Source organism: Ipomoea nil, unplaced genomic scaffold, assembly GCF_001879475.1.
Source record: "Ipomoea nil cultivar Tokyo-kokei standard unplaced genomic scaffold, Asagao_1.1 scaffold0298, whole genome shotgun sequence".
NCBI classification, from domain to species: Eukaryota; Viridiplantae; Streptophyta; class Magnoliopsida; order Solanales; family Convolvulaceae; genus Ipomoea; species Ipomoea nil.
Genome location: NW_017616726.1, coordinates 128,654 through 142,979, shown reverse-complemented (window position 1 = coordinate 142,979; position 14,326 = coordinate 128,654). Strand labels below are relative to the sequence as shown.

Sequence of the window (14,326 nt, the reverse complement as noted above, 5' to 3'; positions counted from 1 at the left end):
ATCTCTCTTTTGCATATATTTACAATCTTATTCATTATGTTGGACGAATGAGTAAATGTGGCAATGTTTTCACGCAAGTTGTGTTTTCTAACCTCTCTTATTTTTCACTCTCCCTTGAGACGAACTACTTCAGCCTACAAGTCTCCCATCTCAAAGAGAAAAGTCTAAAATATTTTAAAGGGTAATCGCACTTTTGGCCCCTCAATTAGTGCCCATTCTGCAATGTCATCCTTAGTTCCCAATTTGAACATATTTGGTCCCTCAATTATTCGACCATTAAGCAAATTTGGTCCTTCTGTCTGTATGGCCGTTTAACACCGTTTAAAGCATGGGTAAAAGTGGAATTTCACATAGCGTTGTTTATAATAAGTAGGGGAAATCGCACTTTTGGTCCCTCAATTAGTGCCCAATCTGCAATGTCATCCTTAGTTCTCAATTTGAACACAATTGGTCCCTCAATTATTTGACCATTAAGCAGATTTGGTCCTTCCGTGAGACCATCAGTTTAACTCCGTTTAAATCATATGTATAATTGAAATTTCACATAACCTTTAATATAATAAGCTAATTTTCCCCCCTTTCTCTGCCCGGTTGTTATTTCCGCCATCGCAGATGCTCCGCCAGCATCGAGAAATGTCTCGACATCCACCATTTGCAAGTCCACTCCCTACCCATCTTACTGCCAAACTGTTATCCCCAGCAACAACTCTTCTTCCAATGTCTACGACTATGGCCGATTCTCCGTCTGCAAATCCTTATCCGCTGCGCACAAGTTTCTGTCATTGATCCAGAAGTACCTTCACCGCAATTCCAAGTAGTTAACCACCACCGCCGTTCGAGCTCTCAAGGATTGCGAGTTCCTCGTCGGTTTAAACATGGATTATCTCTTCAGTTGTTTCAAGACTGTCAATGGGATTTCCCGGTATCTCCCGATGTTGGAAGCCAACGACGTGCAAACATTACTCAGCGCCATTCTCACCAACACGCAGACGTGTATAAACAGCCTGCAAGCGACGTCGTCAGCTTGGAGCGTTAGGAATGGGATCGTGGCGCCGCTGGCGAACGACACGCGGCTGTTTAGTGTTTCTCTGGCTTTGTTCACTAAAGGGTGGGTGCCAAGGAAGAAGAAGGCCGTCGGCGCCGGAGCTTGGCGTCCGACCAAGAAACAGCTTGGGTTCTGGAACGGGCGTTTGCCTCTGAAGATGTCGGAACGGACGAAGGCGATTTTCGAGCGAGTTAGCCGGAGAAAGCTCCTGCAAACTAAGGAAAATGACCAGGTTCTGGTGACTGACATTGTGGTTGTGAGTCAAGGTGGAAGTGGAAATTTTACCACCATTAATGACGCCACCGCCGCTGCTCCCAACAACACTCTGTCCGACGACAGCTACTTCCTCGTATATGTGACTGCCGGCGTGTATTAGGAATACGTCTCCATTGCCAAGAACAATAAATACTTGATGATGATCGGCGACGGCATTAACCAGACCATCATCACCGGAAATCACAGCTATGTTGATAGCTAGACTACTTTCAATTCTTACTCATGTGAAATTTCAATCATACCTGTGATTTAAACGGAGTTAAATTGATGGTCTCACAGAAGGACCAAATCTGCTTAATGGTCAAATAATTGAGGGACTACCAATTGTGTTCAAATTGGGAACTAAGGATGACATTGCAAATTGGGCACTAATTAAGGGACCAAAAGTGCGATTTCCCCTACTTTTTATAAACAATGCTATGTGAAATTCCACTTTTACCTATGCTTTAAACGGTGTTAAACGGCCATACAGACAGAAAGATCAAATCTGCTTAATGGTCGAATAATTGAGGAACCAAATGTGTTCAAATTGGGAACTAAGGATGACATTGCAGAATGGGCACTAATTGAGGGACCAAAAGTGCTTTTACCCCATATTTTAATAGTTTATATCATTTTGTCCCTCTCATAAATTAAAAGATTATTCTACTCTTTTTAAGTTGAGAATGAGTTACCATAAAAACATTGAAATCCTTCATTAGCTTGAGCACTGATTCATTAGGATTAAATGAAAAGTTATTAAAGCTCAAAGAGTTTGAATTCACCTCTCCCTCCTTAAGTACATTGGTCTTTAAACACTCTTCTGTTGATCAAACTTTCATTGTTTTGCTCACTAGCTAGACAATGAAGTGCAGTGTCATTGTCAGAGAATTGACTTTCTTCACTAGATGAAGACTCATCTGATTCTTCAATAATTTTGACTTCGTTTCTCAATGACTAAGACTTTATTTTTATCACTCTTCGATCTGCATTCTTTCTCTTCTATCCTTATTTTCCTATGAAGATTAATGCATTGAAGATCTTATACCTTGATTATTGCTTACCAATGGGTATGTACAATCAACCTTATAATGCCTTTTTTTTTTTTTTTTTTTTTTTTTGCAATCATGCATAGCACAAATATGCTAATTCCTAATTTGACTCTTTTCTGGATGGTTTAGAAGATAATTATTGTTGTCTTTGAGGTGTGGCATTGTTCTTGAAGTTGTTCATTCTTATAAACTTCTTGAATTTCCTAACAAATATGACAAATTGTTCGTCAATAAAAAAAAGTTGAATCATTTGCTACTACCTTGATGAGAGAGATAATTTTGTTGTATTCAATATCTGGGAGAGAGAATATGGAGACCTAATGTTAACTGATACCAGATGAGAGAGATAATTCTATTGTATTCAATATCTAATTGGAAAATACAATAATACAATAATACAGAAAGTAGAAATCGTAACTCACTCCTATACAATAGGTTAGTAGCTAAAGTTAATCTAACTACCACCACATATTTACTAATATCAATACCAAGAGAGTTGTGGTTCTTTATTTTCTTTCTTAGTTCTTATTTTAAACTCATAAGCTTTTAAGTCACAGAGCTTATCAGCTTGCATTGATGTCACCTTGATGTTTCAACTGGATGATAGTCCACCAAAAACCTTAAAACGTACATATCTTTTTCTGGCTTATCTCTTTTTTTGAGATCTTGATTTCTCCAAAATTTTTTATGAATTTAAGTATTTAACCTCTATATCTCTTTCCGGCTTATCACCTTGAATTCACTTATATGTTTGCCATATGCATTAAAAATTATTGGTGTTCTTCTTCATAACAAGAATATCGTTGAAATGCTGCGTGTAAATTACAATAAAATTATTGCAATATAATACGGAGTATTATGTTTGAAATTTATTTTCTATAAAAGAAAACCATAAGTGATCAATATATACTAAAGTAATCAATTCGTTTATAAAAAAAAATAATGCCTAATGAGAAAACAAATGAAATTTTTTTAAAGAATTAGATTGATTTTTATAAAATGGAATAAGAGTCAAATTGATCATTGAACATAATGTGAAAATGCAATTTCACCATTCAACTGGAAACAAAAAATTGTAATTGGACCATTCGACATGTTAAAATTTTATAAAATGAAATAAGAGTCAAATTGATTATCGAGCAAAATGTGAAAATGCAAATTCGCCATTCAACTGAAAAAAAAAAATTGTAATTGGACCATTCAACATATCAATTGTTATACCATGGACCAGGATCTACCTTTCATTGTAGACCCTAGTCCAAAACGACATTTAGATTATGTGTTTGCAGTTAACATATTATATATTTTCTGATGGATTTAATTAACCCGGGGCGGCCCGAATTATTAAACCCGGATAAGAACATGAATAGTAAATAGACAGAAACGATGTCGTATACGTAACCGGTCGTGAAGACCGTATATCGTATTATATGCCGTAAATAGGCTATTACAATGGTTTTGCTAGGTCAAAGTATGCAAGTAAGATAGAATGTTCCTTGTTAGGACAAGTAGGGGGGCTTTTATACAAGCTAAACCCCCCAACCGCCTCCCCCTAAAACGGGGGGTAGTTGGATCTCCAAGTTGACCGCGCCCGGTCTCGCGACTGGGCCACGCGGCGGGGGTTGGACCAAGCCCGTCTGGGGCTCGAACCGAGCCCCTCTGGAGGTCGGTCCGACCCCGTATAGAGGTCGGTCCGACCTCAAGTCGGCCTCGTGCAGAGGCCACGTGTCGAGGCCTCGCGCTGGGGCGGGTACGCGGCACCGCCCCGGGACCCGTTCTTGCTCCGCGCTCTCGGATCGGTTCGGGTCGATTCCTAATATATCCATCATTTTCAATTAATAAATTATGTGTTTATTACAATTAACATATTATATATATGCATTTAACATATTATATATCTGTAGTTATTAATGAACTATGTATCTCTAGTTAAAATATTATGTATCTTTAATTTAATTAGAAGTATATAATCTCTTAACTGCAAACACTTAATATGTTAACTGTATACATAATTTGAATGTCATTTTGTAACAGAGTCTACAATGCAAAGTGGACCCTAGTCCATAGTATAATTTGTCAAGTACACCATGGCCATAGTATTACACATTGTAACAATGTCTACAATGCAAAATGGTTGTAACAGGGTCTTCATCCATTTTACACCAAAATACTAAAAGTATTTGTCAAATGTCATATCAAAAGGAATATTTTCACACTAAATTTTATTCATCTCTAACCCATTATGCCTAATGTTATTTTACACAAAAATATATTTTTTTTTTTTTGAATGCTACACAAAAATAATTTGATTTCTCAAAATTTAAAACTTTATTAGTTTGAATTTTTTTTTTTTGTTTGGAATAAATGGAAGGGGGAAAACCCAAGAGTATTACAATCAAAGGCTGTCAACTTGACGCCAGATGGGAACACCAAATCTATCCTCTTCTATAATCTGGGCAATCTCTTCTGTGGCATCATTTATGATCTTTAGACCTATGGTAGACCCGGATGATTTGGCCAAGTGATCAGCAGCAGTATTCTGTTCTCTTGAAGCATGCACCACTACCCAGTTTGTGATGTTCCTGAGTTCCTGCTTGCATGCATGGATTATATTACTTGCAACCGTGTCTATTATCCCACCCTCATTAATGCCCTTCACAATGGTCATGGAATCGCTCTCAAAGCAAACTTCTTTTAGCCGGAGAGAAGAGGCTAATTGTATACCTTTCAGCAGTGCCCAGGCTTCAGCCACTTCAATCGAGCCAGCCCCAATTGTATAAGTGAAGCCTTTGATCCAGCTACCTTGATCATCCCTAATTAGACCTCGACACCCCGCTTGCTTAGTGATGGGGTTGTAGCAGCCATCTATGTTTATCTTAACCCACCCATATGGGGGGTTTAGACCATCTAATGAGCCTCCAACTGCGTATAGAAGACCTTGAGTTCACCTGGCTAATTTTATTGAATGCCTCATTAATTTCTCTGACTTGTCTTTGAATCCAGTATATTTTTTGAGAAACACCCAGCTCCTTTCCATTAAAAACTCTATCATTTCTCCATTTCCATAGCCACCGAAGTGTAATGGCGAAGGTAATTTTGTAGCTATGGCTACGCCTATTACAGCTCCAACCCTCCAGTCCTGCGTCGAACCATTCCAGAAAAGACATTCCTTGCGTTCTATTAGCCATGTTGGGCAAAAGTGCCGTCCAGACTTGCCAAGCTTTGGGACAACACCTTAAGATATGCTCTGTTGATTCTATCGTGATGCTACACAAGTCGCACTTGTTACCGGCAGTGATCCCTCTTTTAGCTCTGTTTTCATTTGACATAATCCTGTTATGTCTAGCAAGCCATAAGAAAATTTGAATTCTGCTCGGAATTTTCAGCTTCCAAATATTACTCCAATGGCGTTTTTCGGGAGGGGCCTGTGGGTTGCTCAAAAGAGCATAGGTTGAAGACACAGAGAATTCCCCAGACGCACTAGGGCCCCAACCATTCATGTCTTCTAACTCTTCATCTTCTATTAAGACGAAAGCCGCTAGTTTCTGTATGACTTGGTGTGGCAATAGATCCATTATTTCCTCCCACTTCCAACCACTAGAGGCAGCCCAGTAATCTGCCACTCGGGTATACAAAGTTGGTAGAGGAAGGGTTACTGTTAGATACTTAAACAATGGTTGTTGGTCGATCCAAGGATCCATCCAGAAAAGGGTGCTTTTGCCATTCCTTACGATCTTCTTATTACCTTTCAGGAGAATTGGTACTGCTCCCAGGATTCCCTTCCATGCATTAGACATAAGAGTCTTTGGTTGCCATGTGTTGGGATCGAGACTCTGCACATTATACTTGGCCTTCATAATCTGGGCCCAAAGACCCTTTTCACCCATCTGGATCCTCCACCCAAGCTTGACCATAAACGCCACATTCATACTGTCTAATTTTCTTATTCCTAGACCTCCAGCCCCAGTTTCTTTTGTGACTGTTTCCCAAGCCACCAGATTGCATCTCCTTTTCCCAGCAGCCCCTCCCCACAAAAAATTCCGAATTAGCTTTTCAATATTCCTGATTACCCCTAATGGAATAACCGTAGACTGCATTGTGTAGATTGGAATCGCAGAGAGCACTGATTGTACAAGGACTCTCCTACCTGCCAAGGAGAGAGTCTTCATTTTCCATCCTGCCAGCATGTCTTGAACTCTATCAATCAGACCCTGGAACGTGTCCTTTTTAAGTCTACCATGATGAGAAGGTACCCCCAAGTATCTTCCCAGGTTTTCAGTAGTTGTAATATTAAGAAGATCTGTTATTGCACATTGATCATCAGGGGTGTTTCTTGAGAAGAAGATAGATGACTTATGGAAGTTCACTCTTTGTCTTGAGCTAATACAGAAAGAGTCGAGGCACTGTTTAATTACCATTGCTTGTTGTAGGGATGCCTCCCCAAACAGCACCATATCATCCGCAAAGAGGAGATGAGATGTGCATGGACCATTCCTGGATACGCTGATTCCTTTCCACAAGCCTCCTTCAACCTCCTCATTGATTAAGTGACTAAGCCGCTCGATACACAGCACAAAAATTAGTGGTGATATGGGATCACCTTGCCGAATGCCCCTAGATGGCTTAAACCAGTGTGATTGTTGGCTATTTAACGAGATAGCCATCCTTGTAGTCGTAACACACCCCATTATGTGTCTGATCCAGATCTGGTTGAACCCTGCTTCGTCAATTCCCGAAGTGTTTCCTCAATAAAGTTCCATGATAGCCTATCATAGACGTTTTCGAGATCTATCTTTAGGATCATTGAACCTACTTTCCCTTTCCTGCGGCTAACTGTGTTCAGCACCTCTTGGTAAGCAATAATATTGTCAACTATCTGTCTTCCGGGAACGAAACTTGATTGGTTGGGGCCAACAAGTTTCTGGATTGCCAACTTCAATCTAGTGGTTAGAGTCTTTGAAATTACCTTGTATGACACATTACAGAGGCTAATAGGCCGCAACTGCTTCACATTCTCAGGGCATTGGACTTTTGGGATCAAAGTTACGGTCGTGTCATTACACCCCTCCGGAAGATAGCCTGAAGTGAAGTAATCCAGCACGTAATTAGTCAACTTGTCTCCCACTACTGTCCATAAACGTTGACATGAAAGGTGCCATGTCATAACATGCTTGTTTGATTTCCAGCGCAGAAAATGGAGCATTCACATGGTCCCAATCTGCTGTTTCGAGAGCTGGGAAAGATCTTCTCCACATCGTTTGGCTGTGACTCCCCACATCGTCTGAATATAGATTTATAAAATATTCAGTAACATGGTTTAGGATGGCTTCGTCTAATGTTAACCATTCATCATGATTATTCTTTAGTCGAGTTATCCTGGAATTGGCTCTCTTGGCCGCAGAAGCGGCGTGATAGAACCTTGTATTGCGTTCACCAGATGTTATCCCATCCTCGCGTGATTTTTGAAACCAATAGAGTTCTTCATGGTTCAAGATCTCCTCTAACTCCTTTTGCAGCTTAGTGTTCAGCCGGAATAAGTCCGATCTTGGCCCATTTGCAATTGCTCTCTGCACACCATCTATCCTTGGTAGAACTCTTCGCTTTCTTTGGAAAATGTTCCCAAAGGTATTATGATTCCAGTTCTGTAGCTCATATGCTAGGCTCTTTTTGGCTTGTTCCAGATCATCATCTGCCTTCCAATTGTTCTTCACAAACATCGAAAATTCGGGGTGTAAAGACCAGGCCGCATCATACTTAAAGCTCCTCGGGCCCCTAGAACTTTGGATCATCGTTGTTTTTATGAGGAGAGGAGTATGGTCGGAGCAGACCATAGGCAAGTGTGTTACACTAGCATCTGGAACTAGCATCCTCCATTCCGCATTACAAAGAGCGCGGTCGAGTCTAGCTGCCTTGAAGGATGTAGAGCTCGAGCCTCTGCACCAGGTAAACTGGGAGCCTTCAAAGCCAAGATCTACTAGGCCCTCGTCGAAAACCCATTTCCTGAAACCTGCACACCGAGAAGGCGAAAAATTAGTACTGTTGGAAACTTCCTCCCTAGAAAGCCCCGAATTATAATCTCCTACCGTTAACCAAGCTCCCTGAACATTCAACCTCTCCTGAGACAAATCTATAAAGAGATGTCTTCTTAGCGCGTAGTCAGGGCTACCATATATATACAAAAGAGATATACCAAGGCTGCAAATTAGCCTCTACAACTCTCATCAACACAAATTGGGGGTGGGTAAAGGAGACTTCAACCATAGTATCTATCCTCCAGAATACCCATATCCCCCCTGAGAAGCCAAAGGCTTCAACCCTCAACCAGTTATCATACCCAAGATCAAAGCAGATCTCATTAGCCTGTTCTCCGGAGACTTTTGGCTCGAGGAGACACATAACACATGGCTTAAACTCACGTAGATAAAGTTTAAGGGTTCGGCGAAACACTCGGGATGCCGCCCCCTGACAATTCCACACTAGAACATTCATTAACAAAATTATAAGGAAAAGGGCAGCTCAATTGAGCAACGGGGGCCCTGCAGCCATTCCAGGCAAACTCATATTCGAAGGTTCTTCCTCCATTGCGTCCTTTGGTGTGTCACAGTCGAAAAAGTCGGCTCCATCTTCAGGGGGGCCATCAAAATTGTGATTAGTTGTCAGGCGGAATGCTGGGATTCCAAAGATCAATCTACCGATTATTAGTTTGAATTTAATTAGTTTAATATAAAATATAATTTGTGAAGTAAATAATAATATTTTACTACAATTTAACTCTATGATGTAAATTAAAATTTTAATTAATATATATTTAATATTAGTCTTGTTTCAATCGTCTCAATGAGATCTTTAAAATTGTATAATTTATATTTAATAATACAAATTTTACAGGTAAGTATTTAACAAAATAAAAAATATATAAAAATAAATAAATTATACTTTTGAAATTGGATAAATAAGCAAGGACAAAAGAGTAATTTTAACCCTACTCTCACATTTGGGAGAGATTAATAATGTCATGCCATATATGGTGTGGCACTATTCAACTCTGCCAAAAAATTTAACATTTACTGCTAGGTTGGAGCAAGAGAAAATGGCTATGGAATATGGTGTTGTGTCGTTACCTTAAAAGGTAAAATTTTAAAACAACAATTAAAAATTTAAGAAAAATAATACGGAGTAATAATAATAATAAAAGGGTATCCTCCAGTCTCCCATCGAAAATCAACAGATCCATGGAATCGACTCCATGGCGCTTGCCTTCATCCCTTCATAATTTTTTAAAGGTTTGAAGGGACGAAGGCAACCACTATGGCTCCCTTCGTCCCCTCCAGGATCTGGTGGTTTCCAACCGAGACCATCGGTTGGAGACCTTGGTTTTTTAATATAAAATAACAATAATAATTTCACCTAATTACTAGTTGATAACTTGTCACTTCAGGTCACTTGGGATGGATTACATGATTTTAAAATGTCAAATGGTTGAATTGTAATTTTTTTAGTTGAATGGTAAAATTGCGATTTTAAAATATCAAATGGTTCAATTGTAAATTTTTTTAGTTGTATGGCAAAATTGCATTTTTACGTTTTGTTCGATGACTAATTTGACCTTCATTCATATAAAATTGTACGCAAATTTAAGTTGAATTGGATTTTTTACTAAATTACTAAATTTAAAATGTTTAGTTAGAATTGTCAAGAATAAAGACCGAGTTATTTGTCAAGCATCTTGTGCTTAGATGACATGTAGTGACCTCATGTGAGAGGTCATGAGATCAAGCCTCAGTGAAGGCGTTGTGTCTGTAGCATTCAAAAAAAAAAAAAAAAAAAAAAAAGACCGAGTTATTTTCCCCTTTAATTTTATATCCGAGCCGCCAGGCATGCATTAGTGACAGATAACAAGTGGTGTGATTATCATTACAACATATTCAAAGCTCACCATCACTCTTAAATCTTAATAGTTTAGGCAATTAAATAAGGTGCTTATCAGTTGTCATTAGAAGGGTCATTTTTGTGGACAATATCGTTACAATGGTATTGCAATGCTGAGACTATACATATGATAATTTGAACAGTTAATATACTTGTATACCTAGAAACTGAACGGCCTAACAATGATATTTACCTCCTCTCACTTGGTCTTACAAAATTCTTTTGCGGGGTATATTCAAGCAAGGCAGGTGGCTTTTTGAATCTTCCATGTTGACGCAATAGCTCCCACCAATGAGATGTCTTCACCGCCTGCTTGTTACCATGTCTCCCCTTCTTTGACTGCAGGTTGCCATGTTTCAGTGACTTTGAATTCTTCAACCCCTGTACAAGAGCATGAAAATGGCTCCCATGTTGGCTTTTGCCACGTTGATCACATACCACAGGTTTACCGAGCTTTTGCACAGCCTGTTGTTGTTCTTCATGGACCTCATGTTTTCTTGGAGGGCAGGGGCTTTTTCCTTTGTGCTTTGGCAAAGGTGTTTCATGGTTTACCTTGGTTCTGTGATTAGTAGTATTCTCGGCTTTCTTATCGTTATTTTGATGATGGTGGTGATGGTGGTGGTGATGAAATATAATTCCTAGCTTGTCTTTGAACTTCGTCCACCGTCCAACTTGTTTCTTAGTTTTCTCCACACTAGCAGATTTATATGCCCTAACAGGACTGCAAGTCTTTGACGAAGAATCATTAGAGTAGGAATTAACTGGCTGGCTGGATTGCGAGGATGCCTCACTCTCGCCACTGTGTGTAGAACTCCTTCGAAGAAAGCTAGCACTATCTGGAAACGATGGCGAGTAAGCCTCATTCTCACAACTGCTTGAGTCATTTATGTAACGGCTTCTTCTTCTGATGAGATGTGAAGGGTATAACTCACTATCGCTGCAACTGCCGCTAATTGGTGCATCTGTATAATTCTGGTGGTGGCCCGATTCTGAATAGTCTTCGGTATGACTACCATAAGTGCTTCTCGGCTGGCTTGAGTATGAGCTCGACACTGTAGCCTCTGGTTCCTGCTCTAGTAGATACCTTCTTTTTGGATAGTTTGTAAACTTCTCCTTCCTTGACAATCCAAAGTGATTTAGATCCTTCAGACTTTTATACAAGTTTTTTCTGGCCTCTATTAGGTGGCCATGCTTGGATTCCTTGGAATCCAACCAAGTCTGCCTCGTAGTTTTATGATGCTGCAAATCCTTTTCACTGTCCTTCAGCTGCACGGTTGATTTGGGAATTCTCGGTTTCCTGGGATTCGGATTCAAAGGCACGAGATCTTGATCCCGGTTTATAGCAGGCAAAGCAGAAAGTGTATTTACTGTCTTGTTTTGGCCTTGTGAGATACTATAACCCTTACGATCAGGAGTTGTCCGGTTTGCAAAACCATGACCCGAGCTGTTTGGTTCACGCGCAGACTCCAATTTGTTGAGAATGGTCTTGAGGTCCTGAAGAGCAAGCCAATTTCCTTTCAGTATCTGCATCTCGTGGTCATCATCAATAGGCTCTTCGCCCCGACCTGACACATTATGTTTTGAGACAAGATCTGCATTTCTCATGTGTTCACGAGTCATCGTAGCTTGATTAGCAGCCAAATTTGGAGATGTTGAATCAGTTAGTTGATTCATCATCCTAATAGGACCCTGATATAGTGAATTTATAGGCTCCACAGAACATTGACGGTCCAAATGATACTGTGAATCGTTTACAACTGCACGAGCTTGACATGGATCGCTACTGGCAACCAATCCTTTTGTCCGCTTAATGGCACTCGAGATATCCATTTGCAGAAAACAATCAGCAACTGTATCACGCGACTCAGATCCAATGACATTTGTACCCGATTTGGCTTCCAATTGCAGAGCTGAAATATGCATTTCAATTTGCTTGATGGCGTCTGAAACTTCTCTAGAAAAACAACTGTTGTCCTCGGGTATCCCCTCGGTTTCAGGAGTAAACTCATGCCTAACTTCTGTTTTAACAAAATCAAACTCCGGCCTATATGAAGAAGAAGCCACAGATCCAATGCCACTTGAGACACCACCGAGAAAAACTCCATTCTCATTTCCCCTTTCATTGCTTCCTGAGGTGAAGCAAAAATGGCTACTTTGATTGCTTGGCATATCATCCTCCAATGTTGTAACTCTTATAGAGCTCGGTCTTCCATGATCAGAAAACTTGGCTTTCCCTATAGGCTTAAATTGCTTCACAGTTTTGGGGCGTTGGCAAACCCTGCAGCGTTTCCTGCTATTTTCAGATTCAGTTGCAGAGAAGACGAGATTTGGCATCTCTATCACACCTACCTCAGTTACTGGCTTAACAACTCCTTCCAACTTTAATCCACCGGTTTCTGTTCTAACAGATTGCTTTTCCCAACTTTGCTTCAACGCATTTGATAATGCAAGATGTTGTTCTTTCACCGAGCCTTTCAACCGTTGTGGCTGTCCAGACGTACATTTCAAAGATGCATCAACCTGACCAGCTACAATCTGCAACACATTTAAGCGAACAAAAAGGAGGAATTACACAAAGAAGTTCCTAGATAAACGCTTACATATTGTGAATGCCGGGAGCCTTCTTCTCCCTACAAGGAATACCTAAACTGCCAAGACTAATAAAAATTCATGAATTGTTCAAGAAATCTGAAACCTACAAAGAAGTGGAAAAATTACCCGTGAATGGGCCTTTAAAATCCTTTCAGTTGCACTGTCAAGTAAACTTTTTAACAGAAGCCGCGCTTTATTATCCAACTGCTCCAAAACATAAAAGCAAAAGGCATCAGAACTAAGTAGGCCCTAAAACTTGGACAAAAAGTCCTGCTAGTCTTTTTTGATTCTATTGCTATGTTCCACAAAAACAGCAGGATTTAAACGAGCTTCGGTTTCCCATTGAGAAGGGAAAATTCTGAATAGCAGAGATGATAGATCATAGATGAATCAAAAGGTAAAAGCTTGACCAAATCTAAAATTAGAAATCAGATTTTGAATGCATGATCAAGAAGGAAATGCTGATCAACAGTTCAACATTATAACCACAAACATAGAAGAAAACAGAGGAAACTACTGGGGGAATTAGTTTGAAAGCATGATTTCAGGAAAAATTAGCAAAACAAGAGTTGCGGTAAAATGCAAACAAGAACATTATGTTCAGCTTGTTATCAAACCCACTTTAGTGGGTAATTCAGGCCTAACTAAAACCTCAGAAATGTTAATTTGTCTAAAAATCATACATTTTTTTCCCAAAAGAGAACTTACAGTTTCAGAGATCACATTTGGCAAGCCATCCTCATCCTGTTTTAAAAGTCCATATAATTGCATTAAGGCATGGAGATTTGATTGAATATCTTCAATATCCATTACTCCATTAACACCCTACACAAATAAATATCAGCAAAATACTGAAAAGACCCATCCAACAACACTTGCTAACAGGTCATTCAAACAACATTTGTAATCTGGAACCCCAAATTTGAAACAGTACAGTGGGTAATGCTCAAATTTTTTGAATTTCAACACCAAATGAGAATACAATAATACTGAAGTGCCTATATATATACATACCCATTTTACGGTAGAAAATAGTGTTTATTCGACATTTTATAAAGAAAATTTAAATTTCGGAACGCAAAAACATCGATCTGCGGAAGAAAGCAAATTTAAGGACTCTATTGATGCTTACATGCTGTATATAGAGAGATCTTTTCGGCAACTCAGACTCGTCAGGGGAATTTTATTCTTCGTCCCTCCTTGAACACGAGAACAGAGAAACGTCAATGGCAGCAAAAATTGGGCGGTTGAATAGAAATCAAAATGAGACTGAGTTGTAATAAATACTCCGTACTAACTGTTATATGGTTCTTCATGGTATACGTAAAAATGTCTAACGTAGCCCTTTGTCCTGGGAAGAACACTTTCGAACTGTGCATTGTTAGAACCGGACTGAAACATGGAAGGTTAAGAACCGGATTGCACCATTTACTAACTAAAAATTTCTGAAAAT

At 39.5% G+C, this 14,326-nt stretch overlaps 1 protein-coding gene and 1 pseudogene across 1 annotated transcript; one reads left to right on the top strand and one right to left on the bottom strand.

Moving 5' to 3' along the window:
- The first annotated feature begins 328 nt into the window (after positions 1 to 328).
- Positions 329 to 5,953, top strand: LOC109157142 (annotated as a pseudogene).
- A 4,336-nt stretch (positions 5,954 to 10,289) lies between these two features.
- LOC109157107 lies at positions 10,290 to 14,051 on the bottom strand. The gene is made up of 4 exons (XM_019304987.1): positions 14,006 to 14,051; positions 13,582 to 13,617; positions 13,000 to 13,077; positions 10,290 to 12,816 (listed from the first exon to the last, which is right to left on the bottom strand). The coding sequence occupies exon 4, from the start codon at positions 12,613 to 12,615 to the stop codon at positions 10,471 to 10,473; it is 2,145 nt and encodes a 714-aa protein (XP_019160532.1). The 5' UTR covers positions 12,616 to 12,816; positions 13,000 to 13,077; positions 13,582 to 13,617; positions 14,006 to 14,051; the 3' UTR covers positions 10,290 to 10,470.
- Positions 14,052 to 14,326: the final 275 nt, after the last annotated feature.

What these genes read in the sequence shown, in the direction of transcription:
- LOC109157107 (XM_019304987.1), bottom strand. Translation starts at nt 12,615, where the DNA reads ATGCCAAATCTCGTCTTCTCTGCAACTGAATCTGAAAATAGCAGGAAA.